This window comes from Struthio camelus, chromosome 2 (genome assembly GCF_040807025.1).
Source record: "Struthio camelus isolate bStrCam1 chromosome 2, bStrCam1.hap1, whole genome shotgun sequence".
Lineage (NCBI taxonomy): Eukaryota > Metazoa > Chordata > Aves > Struthioniformes > Struthionidae > Struthio > Struthio camelus.
This window is the reverse complement of record NC_090943.1, coordinates 69,476,029-69,491,099: the sequence shown is the minus strand read 5'-3', so window position 1 is coordinate 69,491,099 and position 15,071 is coordinate 69,476,029. Positions and strand designations below refer to the sequence as shown.

The window sequence follows — 15,071 nt, the reverse complement described above, 5'->3', positions numbered from 1 at the left end:
ATATGCTGTTTTCTGTGTTGAAAGCTGCACTGCAAGAAGGGTCTGTAGCCAGATCCCAGTGGAAGGAAGACAGAACACCAGCTGGATAGCTGCCTCAGCATGGTGAGTTTTGTAGCTAAATTATGAAATACTACAGTGGCTTAGGAGAACTGGCAGGCCCTGCCAAGGTGAAAGCCATCCTTGCAGCATTACAGAACATCTTTAAACCTGAATCACGTTTAAATATTTACTTATTCCAAGTTGTTCTAGAACTGATGAGTTTGCAACAAAGCACAGCTGATATCGCCACTAGTGCTGAATTATTTCCCATAAAGCCTAGGCCTAATTCAGTTTCTCTGTGATTGCAAAATGAATGTTAACAGCCTGCTGATCAAATATGCTGATGTAATGACTTCCTTTGCTTGATTGATTGGTTTATCACACATGGCCAAAGTTACAAACCTGGGAAGATGAAATGCAGTCCATACCTGTACAAGATGTTTTGGAAAGGGATCACAGTAGGAGAACAGCTTAATGTGACTTCTGAGTTACAGGCTGTGGGGAGGAAAATGGTAGTAGCATTTTACTGAGTAGAAGAGAATTAGGAGCAGAGAGATGACAAATGGATAGTATTGTTGAGACTGGTGGTGGAGTACTGCACGTTGTGCTGTCTGCATTTAAGAGTACGTTCAGAGAGGATGCAAAAGAAGGGCTCGAGTGATACGAAGAGTGGAAAGCTGGAGACTTAGGGAGGTCAGACAGCTTGGTTTATCCAAAAGGTTAAGATACCACTTGTTCTAGCCTACCAGTGGGTTGGAATAAGGAAAGGGAAAGGGTTCATTTTAATCTTGTGAAGAAAAATGCAAGAATTGGAGCTTGCAGATGAAACAAATGCAAGCCACAGTTTACCACTGGAACATGAAGAATGGATTTTCCTGTTTGAGGAATATTATTGAAGGCTGGATATATGCTTACATATGCTTAGCCAAGGAACCTGCTGAACCCCCTCGAAGTAAAACATAGTGGTCTGCAACGCATGGGAAGCTAATGCGATTTGATTGTATTTTTTGGTTTTTAGACTCTGTGAAACAATGCAACTGTCATCACTTCTGCTGAAGCTGATGTCCAGACTTTTGCAAGGAATATTCAGTCAGGAGCGTCAGCTTTAAAATATTGTAAATTTCCTATTTGTGGTGTAGGTGAGGGTTTTTTATTTTGTTTTTGTCATATTTTATATCTGGCTATATAATGACTTTTGACAACTCAGATCTCTTGTTTTTTAAGAGTAACTGCTGCTATTCAATAAGGTTCTGATCTGCTAAATATACTGGAAAAACAAAAACTTACCTGATCTAGATGCAACTTTGAAGCAGAAAAGGTCTAAAAATGTTATGATGTTTAGATGTAACCCTTATGTCATTTGGGGAGCAGGGCAGAAACTTATTCTTCTAGCTGTGTATGTTTCTCTAAATCCAGGCTTGTGGAATAGTGCCTAGTGCCTTTTCAAATGAAGTTAAATTATCTGAAGCATATCTGCACACTGTAGTTCTGAGGAGTATTTAATGCCCTTTAATTTAAAGCTCCAATTTGTTTTGCAGGTGATTTTCCTGACCACGCTATTTTACCTACTCAGTTCCAGTGATGAGTACTACAAGCCAGTAAAATGGGTGATTAGCCTGACGCCTTTGTCTCAGCCAGGTCCCTCCTCAAACATAGTTGGCCAATCGGTGGAAGAGGCAATAAGGTACGTTGTTGATTTCTTGCCCTTTCTGCAAAATCCTGCCTTAAATCTTATTTGCATATAATAGTTCAGCTACAAATCCTTTGCAGTTGGAACAGCTCATCTTTCAAAGACATGAGTTGCAAATCTGAAAGATTTTTGAGATCCTAGCATTGATTTTTTTTCCGCCCTCTTTGACTCTTAGAGTGATTTGATTGGGCTTGGACGACTAAAAAGATTTGGACACGTCTATCCTGACGTGTACACTGGTATTTCATAAAACAAACCAGCCCACCCATCGTATTCCAAACCCCTGAGCAAACAGTGTGTCTGCAGCTATGTTGGCATTAACAGGTAGTGCAGCTTAGTAGGGAAGTGCTCTCCTTATCCAACTTAAAACTTTACTGTAAATGCACCTGCAGAGTGCATCTGTGATGTTTAGACACAGAACATGAGTAGTAAGCACAAAACTGCTACAATAACAGAAGGAGGATTTGTGTTTATGTGGGTTTTTTTGTTTTTTTGTTTTTAATATGCTTCACTGAGATTCCCCAACAAAATAATTTCTGGAGTGGTGCAATAAGGAAGGTATTTGTGATGAGGGAAGCTATCAGCTTTCACCTGCTAACAGTTTGAAATGCTAGCATGTTGATAATATATTAAGCAGATTTTAAATCAGGTGCTGAAATCATTGCTCTCTTTCTTTAAAAAGCTGAGGGATGGAATGAAGTCAACCAGTTTCCACTCTAAATGCTACACAGCCCGTATCTCCTACACTGCTGCTTTCTGTGTCATCTTGCACACATGTTTAAAACAGTTTAAACCTGCGATATGTTAAACTGCTTTTCCAACCCATTACGGAATGTTTGTTGTTGTTCTTATGTCTGCCTTACATGAGTGTCGTTACCTGTTACTGGAACTAAGACATTTCTAGGTAAGCTGTGGCAATTACCAGGTTCTATTGTGCCGTGCAAGAACTTGAACAGTAAATGATACTGCTGTAGCAGTTAGAAATTAAGGGGTAGTCTAGAAAGAGAGAAGTTAATTTATAATTTTGCCAGAAAATTAATAGCCCTTCTCTTGAGAAATTGCTGTTGACTTCTCACTGATTGTAAGTGGTTAATACCTCAGTTATATCTCTTCTGAAAGATGTGAGCAGATTTATAAACTGATACTGTTAATCTATCAAATTGTGCTAATTAGCCACTGGAACATGGGAAGAGTGTCACGCTTAGGATAGGGCTTTCCTGGGCATAAGTAATGAGCAAAATAGATAGTATCAAAAACAATTTTTGTTTATAGGTCTGTGACACAGACGAACCAAGAAAGAAGAAAGCAATGTTAGAGAAACAACAGGAAGAAGAGTAGGAAAGGCAGCATGCATCAGTAGTGTATAATACAGTGAGAAAAGCCTATATCTGGAGAACGTAGGATGTGAAGCTGCCTGTCATACATAACTACTTCTATTATATAAGAAGAACTCACTGTACGTTACCATTCAGGTAGTCTGAATCCATCTTTAATGTTCCCTGGCCTGCAGTAGCCTGTAATTAAATACCGTGTTTGGATTCTTGGAATGTTTCTTCTGATATACTCAGAAGTTCATATCTCTTCCTCAGCTGTATGCAGGGATTTGTCATAGGGCTTCTAGAACAGCTTACACTTAATGCTTAATGTGGTCTTTAGTAAGTAAATATGAATAGAAGAGTATAGTAATAAATTCTCTTGAGTTTGTGCATGTCCAGTCTTGTGCCTTAAGAAGAACAATTGCCACTTCTAGCCAATGTAGAAGCTATCCTTGCTTTTCTAAAATCATTTAGATCATTCTGAGCCAAAGATAGAATCTCTGTTTCTGTCACATGAAGTGAGCAGTGACGCGTGCCCTTGAGACGGGGGAGCAGGTAAGCTGCAAGATGGGTGATGACGCCATCAGTGTTGCTGGGAGAGTGGAGCAGGTTGCAGGGCCCCAAGGAGTTGTCTGCGGCTGCCCTTGAGGGAAAATGGTGTTTTGGCCTTGGAAAGGAAATGTGGTGGTGTTTGGAGCGGGAAGGGAGGCGGAACGGCAGCAGGCTAGAGGAGGTGGTGGGAGGCAGGTGTGGGGGTGTGTTTGGGGTTCCCCGAGGGCAAGTGTTGCTGCCGGGCCGCAAGTGGGAGCTTGTGCCGAGGAGCTGAGCGGCCGCATGGGGCAAGGGGAGAGCAGTGGATGTTGTTTGCCCAGAGGTGAGCAAGGCGCGGCAGTGGGGTAAGAGGGGTAGAGAGTGTGCGTGGCGGTGAAGGGGGAGTCTGGGTGGTGTTGGAGGGCGGTGGGCAGGTGGAGGGAAGTGAGAGTTGCCCTTTGGGGGGCCCTTGGGAGGGGTGGGGTGGAGGGCTGTGTGTGTGTTGTGGGACTGGCCGGAGAGTGCGAGGCAGGAAGCGAGGGGCAGGCGTGCAGGCTGAGGAGGGGTCTGGAGGCGGGGGTGCACGGGGGAGGCTGACGGCAGTGCCCGTGCCGCAGGGGCAGCGTTTGTGCACGTGCAGCAACACGGGGTGTGGGAAGGAGGCCGAGGAAAGGGGCCCTGAGCTGGCGGCGTGGGAGAGTGCGTGGCTCTTGGAAAAGAGGGCATCTCTGAGGCGGCAGGCCCTGGCTGAGGTCGGAGGCCTGTGTGGCCGGCGCTTGGGCCCGCCATCACAGTGGGCTGCTGCTGTCACAGGCGACCTCACTGGCCATTGTCGCGGGCGCCATGAAAAGGGGCGTCTGGGAGTGGGGGCCAGCCCTGTGAGCTTCTGGCTCCGGTAGCACCAAGGAGACTTGGAGGAGGCAGGGTGCAAGGAGGCGTAAGGGAGCGGCTGCCCCTCTTTGGGAGGAGCGTTGAAGAAGGGTGCTGTGAAGCATGGAGGGGTCCCTCCATGGTGGGCGTGAGCGGCCGGGGGGCGTGCCGAAAGCGGGAGACTGTCTGGTACCGCCCGAGGGGCGTGGGAGTCGGCGCTGGTGGTTGCGCGAGGTGTGTCGAGGAGCCCGTGGAGGCGGACCGTGCGGCAGAGGCTGGGGCGGGACGGATGGAGGTGGGCCCTCCGTCAGAGGCTGAGGAAGCAATGGAGGTGGAGCCTGCTGAAGACGGACCGGGTGGAGGCGGTGGAGGTGGACCCCCCTGCAGCGAAGCGGGCACGGCCCAGCAAGGCCCTGTGTGGGCTGGCCTGGGCAGGGGGGGCGTCGCCATGGTTGCCGAAGGGCGAGGGCCTCTCAAGGGCCTGCACGTAGGCCGTGCGGCCCGCGAGCGGGAAGCCGAGAGCGGGCGAAGAAGGGGGCCGTGCCCCCGGTGGGAAAGGAGGCGTTAGGCCATCCCGCCTGCGCAGGGTCCCAGAGCCATCAATAAAAGAACTGTAGAGCTTGCAGGCTTGTGGGAGCTGCCCTTTCCCGCCCCGCAGGGCGCCCGCCCGCTCCCGCCGTTGGTGGTGTGAGCAGAGGTGGGATGTCGTGTGGCCTGAGGGGAGGAGAGGGCCTGTGTTGCTTGGGGCTGTTGTGGCGGGGTGACAGGAGGAGTGCGGCGGAGGGGCCCCGCAGGTCGCTGGGGTGCTCCTTTTGGTGTGCGGAGGAGGAGGAGGAGGTGGCGAGTGGGGTCTTGGTGCGTTGAGCTGCTTGTGTGTGGGGCTGCCTGATGGGTGGTTGAAGATGGAGGGGGAGGCTTCCTGGGGGCGCAGGAAGCATGAAGAGGAGAGGAGCGGAAGCAGGTGCAGAGCGCGTTGTTCCTTTGGAGAAGGCAGAGGCTTGTTTTGTGGCTGGGAGGTGAGGAGGCAGGCGTGTTGTGCTTGCCCTCGGTAGGGGTGGTTTTGAGGCTGGGGCTGACTGGTGACAAGTGTGGCAAGGCTTTGCTGCCTGCCTGGCCCTTGGGAGGCTGCCTGTGGAGGGGCGTGCCCAGGCTCTGCCCCCCGGCTCTGGGTAGCTGCTGGGAGAGGAGGCAGCTGTGTAGGGAGCTCGTGCTTCTGCCGGCGCCCGGGACTGGTGGTGGTGTGCAGAGGTGCTGTCACTCTTGCCTCTGGCTTGGATCCGTATATATATGTATATATGTATGTGTTTATATATAATTTTTAGTCAATGATAAGAAGGGAACGCTTCTTTTTCAGAAGTCTTTCAGTTGCCTTTTAGTTCAATTTCTTTTACTGTACTACAAATAAAAGGTTGTTGGAATTATCTGCACTGATGATGTAGTTACTTTTGAAAGCATTGGCTGCTTGGTTGCTTTTTTGTTTGAGGGATCCTTCAGTAGCACCAGAACTGCAGCATCCAGAAGGATTTGCAGGGGAAAAACTCTTTCCTTTCCAGCACTTGCAGTATATGGAGTAGAGGGAAGTAAACACAGAAAATACCTTGTTCTGTTCTCTCAGGAGCCCCTCAACATGAGACTTCCAATCTAGAAGTATGATTTAGCATTTCTAGACTTCCAGGACAAGAGGCAAAGGGGAACACAGTGAACTGCCTTCTCCTAGTCCTATTTTACCCTTTATTGCTTTGGTTTCTTTGTGTGTGGATATTTGAAATGGCCATAAGCATTTGGCTTTGAGGTGTCACAGGATTCATAAATTAGTTCCATTAGGCTTCAAGATATCCTTCAGCAGCAACTGAAGGTTTTTTATTTGTAGAAGAAATGTGGTTTTGCATGTTATTCTTAAATCTTCCCAATTTATAGTAACTTTCACAATAACGTGTTAATAATTGAATGTAATAAGAGCTTTTATATTCTTTTTCATTTATGTTTCCATTTGTTCCCCTTAATAGCTTACGTTTTAAGGAAAACGCTTTTTAATCTGTGGAGAGAGGGGGAGACAAATATTTGTATAATGATCCCACTAAAAACGTAGCACAAAATTTGGAGGAAGATGCTAGCAAAGGCACATGCTACTGCAGGGCTTACTGACTGATGTGTGAAGCACTGGTGCCGTTTTAAATGGAACGTGTCATGCTGCATGCATTGCTAGAATTGCGTTGGACGTTCCCTGCAAATGAGGTGGGAATGAAAATATGAGGTAGGAAAATGATAGTTGTGAATGCTGTTAACTCCTCAATAGTGAAATGTTTTTTTTGTCTTCTAATAATTTTGATCCTTCAACACTTTTTTTGATCTGTTTTATCTGTTTTTATCTCTTTGACTTTCAAGCAAACTCTCACTCTCATTTTAAATTTGTTGCTGTGGTCACACTTTACTACTTCTTGGTAAATACTCTATTTACCTTTTACCTATTGCTGTTCTTTTCTCCATGGTTTCTTTTTCTCATTTGTCTTATTTTCTATATTGTTTAGTCATGTATCAAAGCAAAAATTTGATGCAAGGGTTCATACTATGATTGGCAGCGTTGTTTGGCATTTCATGAATGTAGCAAACATAGTTTTCTTTCAGCAAAACTGTTCTTAAAGCTCAGCCAGAGGAAGCGGTGGAGGAAGGGGAGTAGGAGACAGGGAACTGTGGCAAACGGGCTGATGCTGGAGTAGGATGAGCTGAAAGAATTTTTTCCTCGGCGTTCTCAATCAGGATTGAGAAGACAACAGCTTGCTTTCTAAATGTAAGAACCAGTAAGACCAGTTTACTGGATTTAGATACTTCAGTTCTCAATACAAATTAGTGTAAATTTCTATTAATTTGTTAATAATGTAGCATTTTGAGGGGTAGGGCAGATCGTTAGGTAATTTGGAGCAAGTCAGGGTATGTGTTTTACTTTGTTCTGTGGAGTAAAATTAGTTCATTCCTCACCTACCTCGCCCTGTATATAGGGAAAATTAGGACCTTGAGACTTGCACCGCTGAAATAGGAAAGTGGTGCTTTTGTCCGTGGTTTGTTTCCGCTTCCCCCCCCACCCCCATCCCCCCGAATGGATGAAGCAGTAGTTCTCAAATTCACAGGTTTCCAAAGTAGTAGCATGCACACCTTTGCCTGAACCATTTTCCTTTCCCTGAGCAGCATGTCGTTCTCTTCCCGAATGCACCATACCCTTCTTCCCTGAAGCTCTCATTCTGCTTGCTCTGGTGGAGATATTGCACATTACTAAGTTGCATGTTGTCACGGCCTCAGTGCAATTTAGTGTGTGCGATACTTTCACATGAGTGCATGCACACGGGTATGGCTGTGGCTTAAAGTTACTGCAGCTTTCGATTTTGGTGGGGCCAAGTTACATTGTTTAAAGGTCTTACATCCAGATCATTTGGAGTGAAGTCTTGAAACATTTGTTAGTGAGAATTTGTTCTGTAGTACCAGGAAGATGAGTATTGTTTGTTTTCCATTTGAGAAGGGTTATCATTATTTCATTCTTTTTCTTCATCTGACATGTACCTTCCAAATTTGATTAGAATCTCATTGGCTATAGAAAATTTACTTAAATTATCAGGTGTTCCTAAAAAGGAAATATTTAAGTGCAAAAGTAAAAATGTCCATAACTGAAATTTGACTCAGATCAAAGAGAGATTTTATATGAAGAGAACCTATAATACTGTGGTGACCAAAATAGGTTCTTACTGGTTTTCTAACTTTTATTTATTGACATTTAAAGAGATCTGAAATGAGCTATTATGCAAAAGTCATCTCAGCTGTTTAAGTGTCTAGTTTGTTTGCTTTGGCATCCAGGCAGTAATGATGGAGAAAATGAGATGGTGATACAATTCCCACAGAAAACAATTATCTTCCAGCATGTTAAGCTAATGCTCAGAAAAGCCAAAATGTGTGATCTTGTTTATTTTACTGCAATGTTAATAATGTCTTTCAGAGTAATTTTTTTGAAGCCAATTGTTAACCAACTACATTTTGACAGAATTTTTGCATGCAATGTATGTTCTTTAGTACCAGAACTATCTCTTGCAGAAATTGTTTTGTCACAAGAATGCCCTTAACGGGAACTCTACTGAATTTTTATAAGCTCTACCTGCTGTTTGTGTGGGGTATTCATTTGCTTCCATTTGAGTAGGGTGTGTACTGGGAGACAGGAATAGAACTGAAGATGGCTGTTTGCATCCTAATGAAATCATTTTGTAATCTAAAATGGGGAATAAACAGAATTTAAAAAAAAATATGTGGAGGAAAGCAAAGCTTCAGTTCAGCTAGTGAAAAAATGTAAAGCGTAGTCTATAAGTGCAAAAACGTTTAGGATTTTTGCAGGACCAAACATGTTGGTAGTAACTGTAACCTGATTATGCCAGGAGGATAAACAATAGTATTTAAGTGCTTATAGTTTTAGCAGTAATATCTGTATGACTTGCTCATGCCACAACTTTAAATAGTTTTGAATGTTGTCCTGTGTGATTAAAAAATAAAAATTTCTTTACCTGTATTTCCTTTCCCTTCTACATCCAAAATATTTGTTCTTATTAAATAAAGCTGTCTGCATACTCTTTGAAAGTTTCACCTAGATACAATTTAAAAAAATAACTAGAAGAATAAATTATTTGCTCATGCTTAATCTGTAACTTCCCCTTTTTTCCTCCAAATTTATCTAAAAATACAAGAAAACATTCAGTATTGTGCACACATAGTTTGTGTCAAGCATGTCACAAAGTCGGCAGGAATTTAACAGTTTACTACTTTGAATTCATGAGATGACTTAAGTGCATAATCCGATGCTGGAAAAAGCAGTGCTTTTAAAATTCTGCAGACTGGTGTAGTGTGTTTTCAAACCCATTGATCATGGAAGAGCTTCATTGTTTTATATCAAGCAGTGTCAATATTCTGACAATAGCTTCTTTCACATTTCAGGCAATGTATTCTATATGTTCCTAATAGCAATTTGTTTTAGTGTATTTTTGCACTTTGTAAATCTGTGACCATCTGGTTAGTTTAAGTCTGAAGGCACCTCTAAATACACAGTGTTGTTATATACGTGTGTGCATGTTTAAGCACACCTTTGCACGCCATCTTTAAGAGTAGTGTAACTGCATAACATCTTCGATACTAATCCTTTAATTACGTACATACACTAAGTAATAGTACTTTAATTATGTAATTGTGTATATACACAGCTTTTGCTACAATGCTAAACACTGTTGTTTGTAGAACTTGCAACCTTTTTTGTACGAAAATTTAATTGGTATGTGGCAGAGACTATATAGCGAACAATAGTGTAAATTGCTGGAATTTGGTAATCCATCCATGTTTCCAGCTCAGCTAAAGATGTAGTTATCTTTCTCCTTGCTTCTAAGGCAGGCCCCTGCAGCTAATTTGCAGGGGTGGTAAGAGAACAGGTGCTGAAAGGATTATTAAATATGTAGGGAAGGGGTCTTGTATTGGGCATTTCTAAGAATAAGGTGTTACCGTGAGAATTACTTTTTAGTACAACAATTTTTTAGTGCAACCTACTGCATTTCATGCCTGCTTATCTAATAATTCTTTATGTGGGTTTTTAAAGTTGTAGAATGTAGTATTACAATGTTTGTTAGATTTAAATATAGATTTATTATCCTGCAAGAAGACAGTATCAAGGTTGGTATAAGACTTGAGCATTTCCTGCCATTTGAAAGATCTAATATCATAGGGCTTTTTTGCTAGTTGTCTAAAGCCTAGTTATTAGGTCAGTCCATTATTTATTTTTTCTACCAGCATGAGCAGTCAAAATACGTTATTCTCTCTACTTGTAATTCATTATTTTGTAATAATCTGAACAGACAAGGAGAATCGCAATGAAAGACTGGAAGCGATTTGGGGATTTATTGAGTCCAGCCAGCTGTTGGTCTCATTCAAGCTACAAGGAGGATCTAATAGAATTAAATCCACACAAATGATGTGGAGAATAACAAAGGACATCTTGTTCAAAGTACAGTGCCAGGGCATGCTAACTGCTAAGAAAGGCTTGAGTAAAGCTAAGAAGAAAGCCTGCGTAGCTAAACAGCAAAGTAACAAAAGTCACTGGAAATGAGAAGATATCCTTCAAAACACTGAAGTTTTAGCTAAATGAAGAGAAACAGGGTCATAAACTCTGGCAGGCAAAAGACTGAAGAATTTGTTCTATTTGCCCCACTCTCCCCAAAATACCATTAAAATCCTTTTCGTATGTACTAAGAACAAGAAGCTCTCAGAGAAGGTTGAGGGATGGTGAGGGTTATGGAAGGAGTACTCAGCAAGGCCAAGGCCATTGCAGGAGGAAGCTGAATTGTTGCTTCGTGTTGCCCTTGGCTGTGAAGGGAAGTGGAGGCATTCACGTTGCAGAACCATTCTTATGTGGCAGGTACAACAGGAACTCTCCAAGTAAAGTGCCTGTCAAAGAGGTTGTACAAGAAGTTGGCAAAATGAACAATAACAAGTTGCTGGGAGTGGATGATACTCACCAAAGAGAACTCAAGGGTTGGAAAAAAAAAAAATCTGGGGAACTCGAGGGAAATAACAAGCCTGTAAGCCTTCTGTAAGACATCGGTACCGTGCATCTTAGTAGGAACTACAGTTAAGAACGGATTAATGGACGCTTGGATAAAGATGAGTTATTGGCAAAGCCCGTGTCTTCATAAAAGAGAAGTTCTGCCTTCATGCTTATCAAGAGGTCAACGAACAAGGCCATAAGTCTATTTGGTTGTTTTGTTCTACTGAAGTTTTGTTTAAAAGAAAAAAAGAGCTTTGGACAGTGTCTCTTTTCAAAGACTTTCAAAGAAAGTAAGTAGTGGTGAGATAATAGAGAAGGCTTCTGCATGGATAAATAATTAGTTAAAGCAGGGCAGGAGGAGTTAAGAGGGCAGGAGCCTTTGCTGTGACGAAGGGTTACTAGGAGGGGTCTAGATAGGGACCTTTTCTGTCCCACCCATTCAGAATTGTTCTGGGAAAGAGGGCGGAGAGAGAGAGAGACACCTTACTGGTGCTACGAAATTATTTGAGCTAGAAAAGATGAGGGCAGACTGTAGAACTGTGGGAGTATTGCAGGCAAACTCAGACTGCAGTGTTTCAGGGATGACATGACTGATGAAATGCGGATTGAAGCGATGAATAAGGTTGAAAGCCAGTCCTAGCTTCACACACAAAATGATGGCCTCTGTGCCGTTTCCACTTGGGAACTGTATTTTTGGGTGGGCATGTTAGCTCAGTCCTTGGTAATACTTAAAGCCACCATCCAGACAAATCAAATGTTAAGACTTGTTAGTGAAAGGGAACAAAACCAGAGAATGTCATTATTCCATCATATGAATCTCTGTGTTGATTGAATCATGTGTGCCATTCTGGTTCCTGCATCTTGGAAAGCTGCAAGGGCAATACGGCTGGTCAGAGGAATGCAGGTATGGAACAATCCCTGTATGAGGAATGACCAAACGGGTTAAGACTCTTCAGCTTGGAAAAAGGCTGACTTACACAGGGTCTGCAAAATCAGAAGTAGCATGAAAAGGGTGATTGGGGTTTGACTGTGCATGGTCTCCTCCAACAAAAAAAAAATTGGAATTAGAAAAATAAAAAGGGTTGTAGGTTCACGTAACAGGCAGTGGATGTGGAATACCTTGCCAGAAAAAGTTGAGGTTGCATCAAATTCATATGGATTTGGTGGAGAGGCTGGACTGGGCAGTACTTAGACATATTAATGGAGGATTAATGAATAGCCAAGCTGTATAAGATTCATGAAATCCACTGAGGTGGAAATAGAGACTGGAAAAATTTGCAGGGTGACTGTCAGGGGGTTGTCCTGTTCCTGTTCCCTGGTGTGTGCTTCCAGCTTCTGCTGGAGATGGGGGTGCTGACTAGGCAGACCCTTGGTCTGGACTAGTATGGCTTTTCATGGATTGCATCCAAGCTCCATTTCAGAGTAGTGCTTGCACTTAGTAAGTGTTGTGATCTGTGCATGGTGAAAATCTGGGAATGTTAGAAATAGTTGATTCAGAAATAACTAATGCTTTCAAATGTACTTCTTGAAGCATTCACTGTAAGTTCATGTGGTATGTATGGGTAAAATAGGCCTGAAAAGGCCTTCAAAAACATTGTGACTGCTTTTTTTTCTTTTTCTTTTCCCTTTAGTACTATGTAGAAATAGTCAGATGTAGAATTTGTTACAAGTTGGATCACACATCAGTTGTTCTTTTTCAGAGAATGTAGATGCGTTACACTGTTAGAGAATAAGAACTGATTGCTGCTGTGTCCTTCCTACTGGTTGCCACCGTTTAAAAGAAGTCTGAAGTTTTCACAGAATCACTGGAGCCCTATCCTACCTTTAGAGTTGTAATATTTGCATCTGATTTTTGATGATTTTGAAAAATCTAATCTCAGATTTTTCATCTGAGAGACCTACCTATATTTTGTTCAAGACCAAATCCCTTTATCCCATTAGTGTGAATGCTAGGCTTCATATGTTGAAATTGTTGCCTGCCTTTGTTCAGTTGTGTCATTCCTGAAGAGCAATTTATTTCAACAGTCTGCTGTTGAAGTCATCTTATGAAGTCATCTCTGAAAATCATTTTCAGATTTGTATTGCTCTAAAGATTATCTTACTCTGTCATGAAACACTGCCAGTCCTGCTTCATTCATAGCTGGAGTGTATGTTACTGCTCTTTGCTTGTTTTTCATGTGAATTTAGAACTAAAAAAATACTATTATTAAATTACTAATTACTATTATTACTAAATATTGCTAAAATATTATTAAAAATAAGCCTTTAGAAGAATCAGAGTGGCTTAAGAGTTTTCACAAAAAAACTCCTAAAGCACTTCTTCCAGTCCTGTCACTTGGAATTCATTCTCTGGTCTACAAAACCTTGCGTTCTCGGTGATCATTTGAAGTCAAGATAATAGACTTTTTAAGATAATAGCTGTCCTTTGATTGTCACTGGTAGCTTGGTGGTGTCTGGTGGAGGTGGGAGGAAACAAACGTGGTTTCCTTGGTTGTGAAGCTATGGTGACAGCTGCTGTTAGTCTCAGCAGGGAGAAGATATCATTGCCGCACTAAGCAGCGCTCTTGTCCTCTTCAGCTGCCAGTGTGCTGGCTAGTTGCCTAGTTTGAACACAGCTATTTATGCCACTGCTCTGTGAGTTGGGTGGGTAGTGGAAAGCAATTAAAATTAACCCAGGAAAAAAAAATTAGCAGTGTTCCTTGTGAAACAGATCTGTTCGGCAGTCTTGTTCACGCCGTAGCAGCAAATAAGAGACTGCTGGCAGGTAGAAGATGGGCAGTCTGGGGCAAAAGTGTACAACTGGGGACAGAGGAATGGGAGGATCTTTCTTGTGGCAGCCTCATCTGAAACAGGTTGTGAAAATGTGCTGTAAAGAGTGGAATGCAGTGCGTTTTCATTTACACCTTCTACTTCTGAGATGTAAAGGGTGTTTTCACATGGGAGCCAGTTTACCAAGTAACTAACGGTGAACAGACCTTACCTGCAGGCTCTGTGGAGTGAACCCAAATTCATCTGTGTGTTCTACTAGATGGACATACGTTTAGCATAAACTCCCAGCAGAAACAAAGGGAGGCTGAAGGCTTCTTATAGCAAATCAGTAAACAAAAAACAAAACCTAACACCTACTCCCCCCCCCCAATCCCAAGCAACATAAAGGGAAAAGGTGATATTTGCCCTGGTGGAATCTACAATAAAATTCCCTCACTTTTAGGTGAAGTACAAGTAATTTAAAAAACTAGTTTATGCCAGTTATGGATATTTGTCAATTTGTTGGCAGTTTCTTTTTAGTTTTTAATCTAAATAATATGAAATATAGCCCATGTCCTCCAATTTTCTTATTTTTTTTTTAATTTTGTATGCTTTTTAAAGCTCAGTAAAATTGAATATGTACATCTACATATGCCTTACACCAAAATGCCGTGATGGTCTTATGAACTACCTCACCTGCAGGCGACAGCTCTTGCAGGTAAAGTGGCTCGTCCACATGCAGTGCCAAATAAAGAAGTGACTGGCAACTGGATTTTTAACTTTTGAAATATAGAATTACTTTTGTGTGTAAAAAGAAGCTGTGTGCAAGCAAATAAGGTTTTAGGATAGGGATGTGTATTTAGCCCTACGTCACTTCGGATTTCACCACTGGCATCTCACAGGTTCTCAGCCCCCTGCGATGCCACCTTCTTTCAGCTTATCAGTTCTACGTGCCAGATGCGAGGAGCTAGAGAGGCAGTGCAGGGTGGGGAGCTGTTGAGAGAGAGGTCCTTCTTGCCAGCTGTCCCACTGCATTGTGGGCCAGCTCCACCGCTTGGCGTGGGGAGAAGTGGCTTTCTGCCTCTAGTACAGCCGGCTGCAGCCATATCAGTAGCTGCTCCTAAAAGGTTGGTGATGGAGATTTGATAATTGGTCAGCTGTCTGTTCTGAGCTACATGGGCAGAACTCTTAAAGTCTCACCTAAACCTATCTCACTAGAGTTCAGGTGCGTTCCTTCTTGTCCAGCTCACAGGGAAGAAAAAAGTATTCCCTTTGGCTGTACAGCTGTCTTCTGTATCTTTTACTCAAATTTTCTTCT

The 15,071-nt window shown here is 42.8% G+C and overlaps 1 protein-coding gene across 5 annotated transcripts in view; it reads left to right on the top strand.

Moving 5' to 3' along the window:
* TMEM245 (transmembrane protein 245) overlaps positions 1-15,071 on the top strand; it is an 85,545-nt gene that overhangs the window by 54,399 nt on the left and 16,075 nt on the right. For all 5 annotated transcript variants that reach the window (XR_011139810.1, XM_068936191.1, XM_068936190.1 and 2 more), the window contains one exon: positions 1,578-1,723. Coding sequence is in view for 4 of the 5 variants with exons in the window: in XM_068936191.1 (XP_068792292.1) it covers positions 1,578-1,723 (146 nt within the window). In the remaining variant the exon portion in view is untranslated. The remainder of the gene's footprint in view (positions 1-1,577; positions 1,724-15,071) is intronic.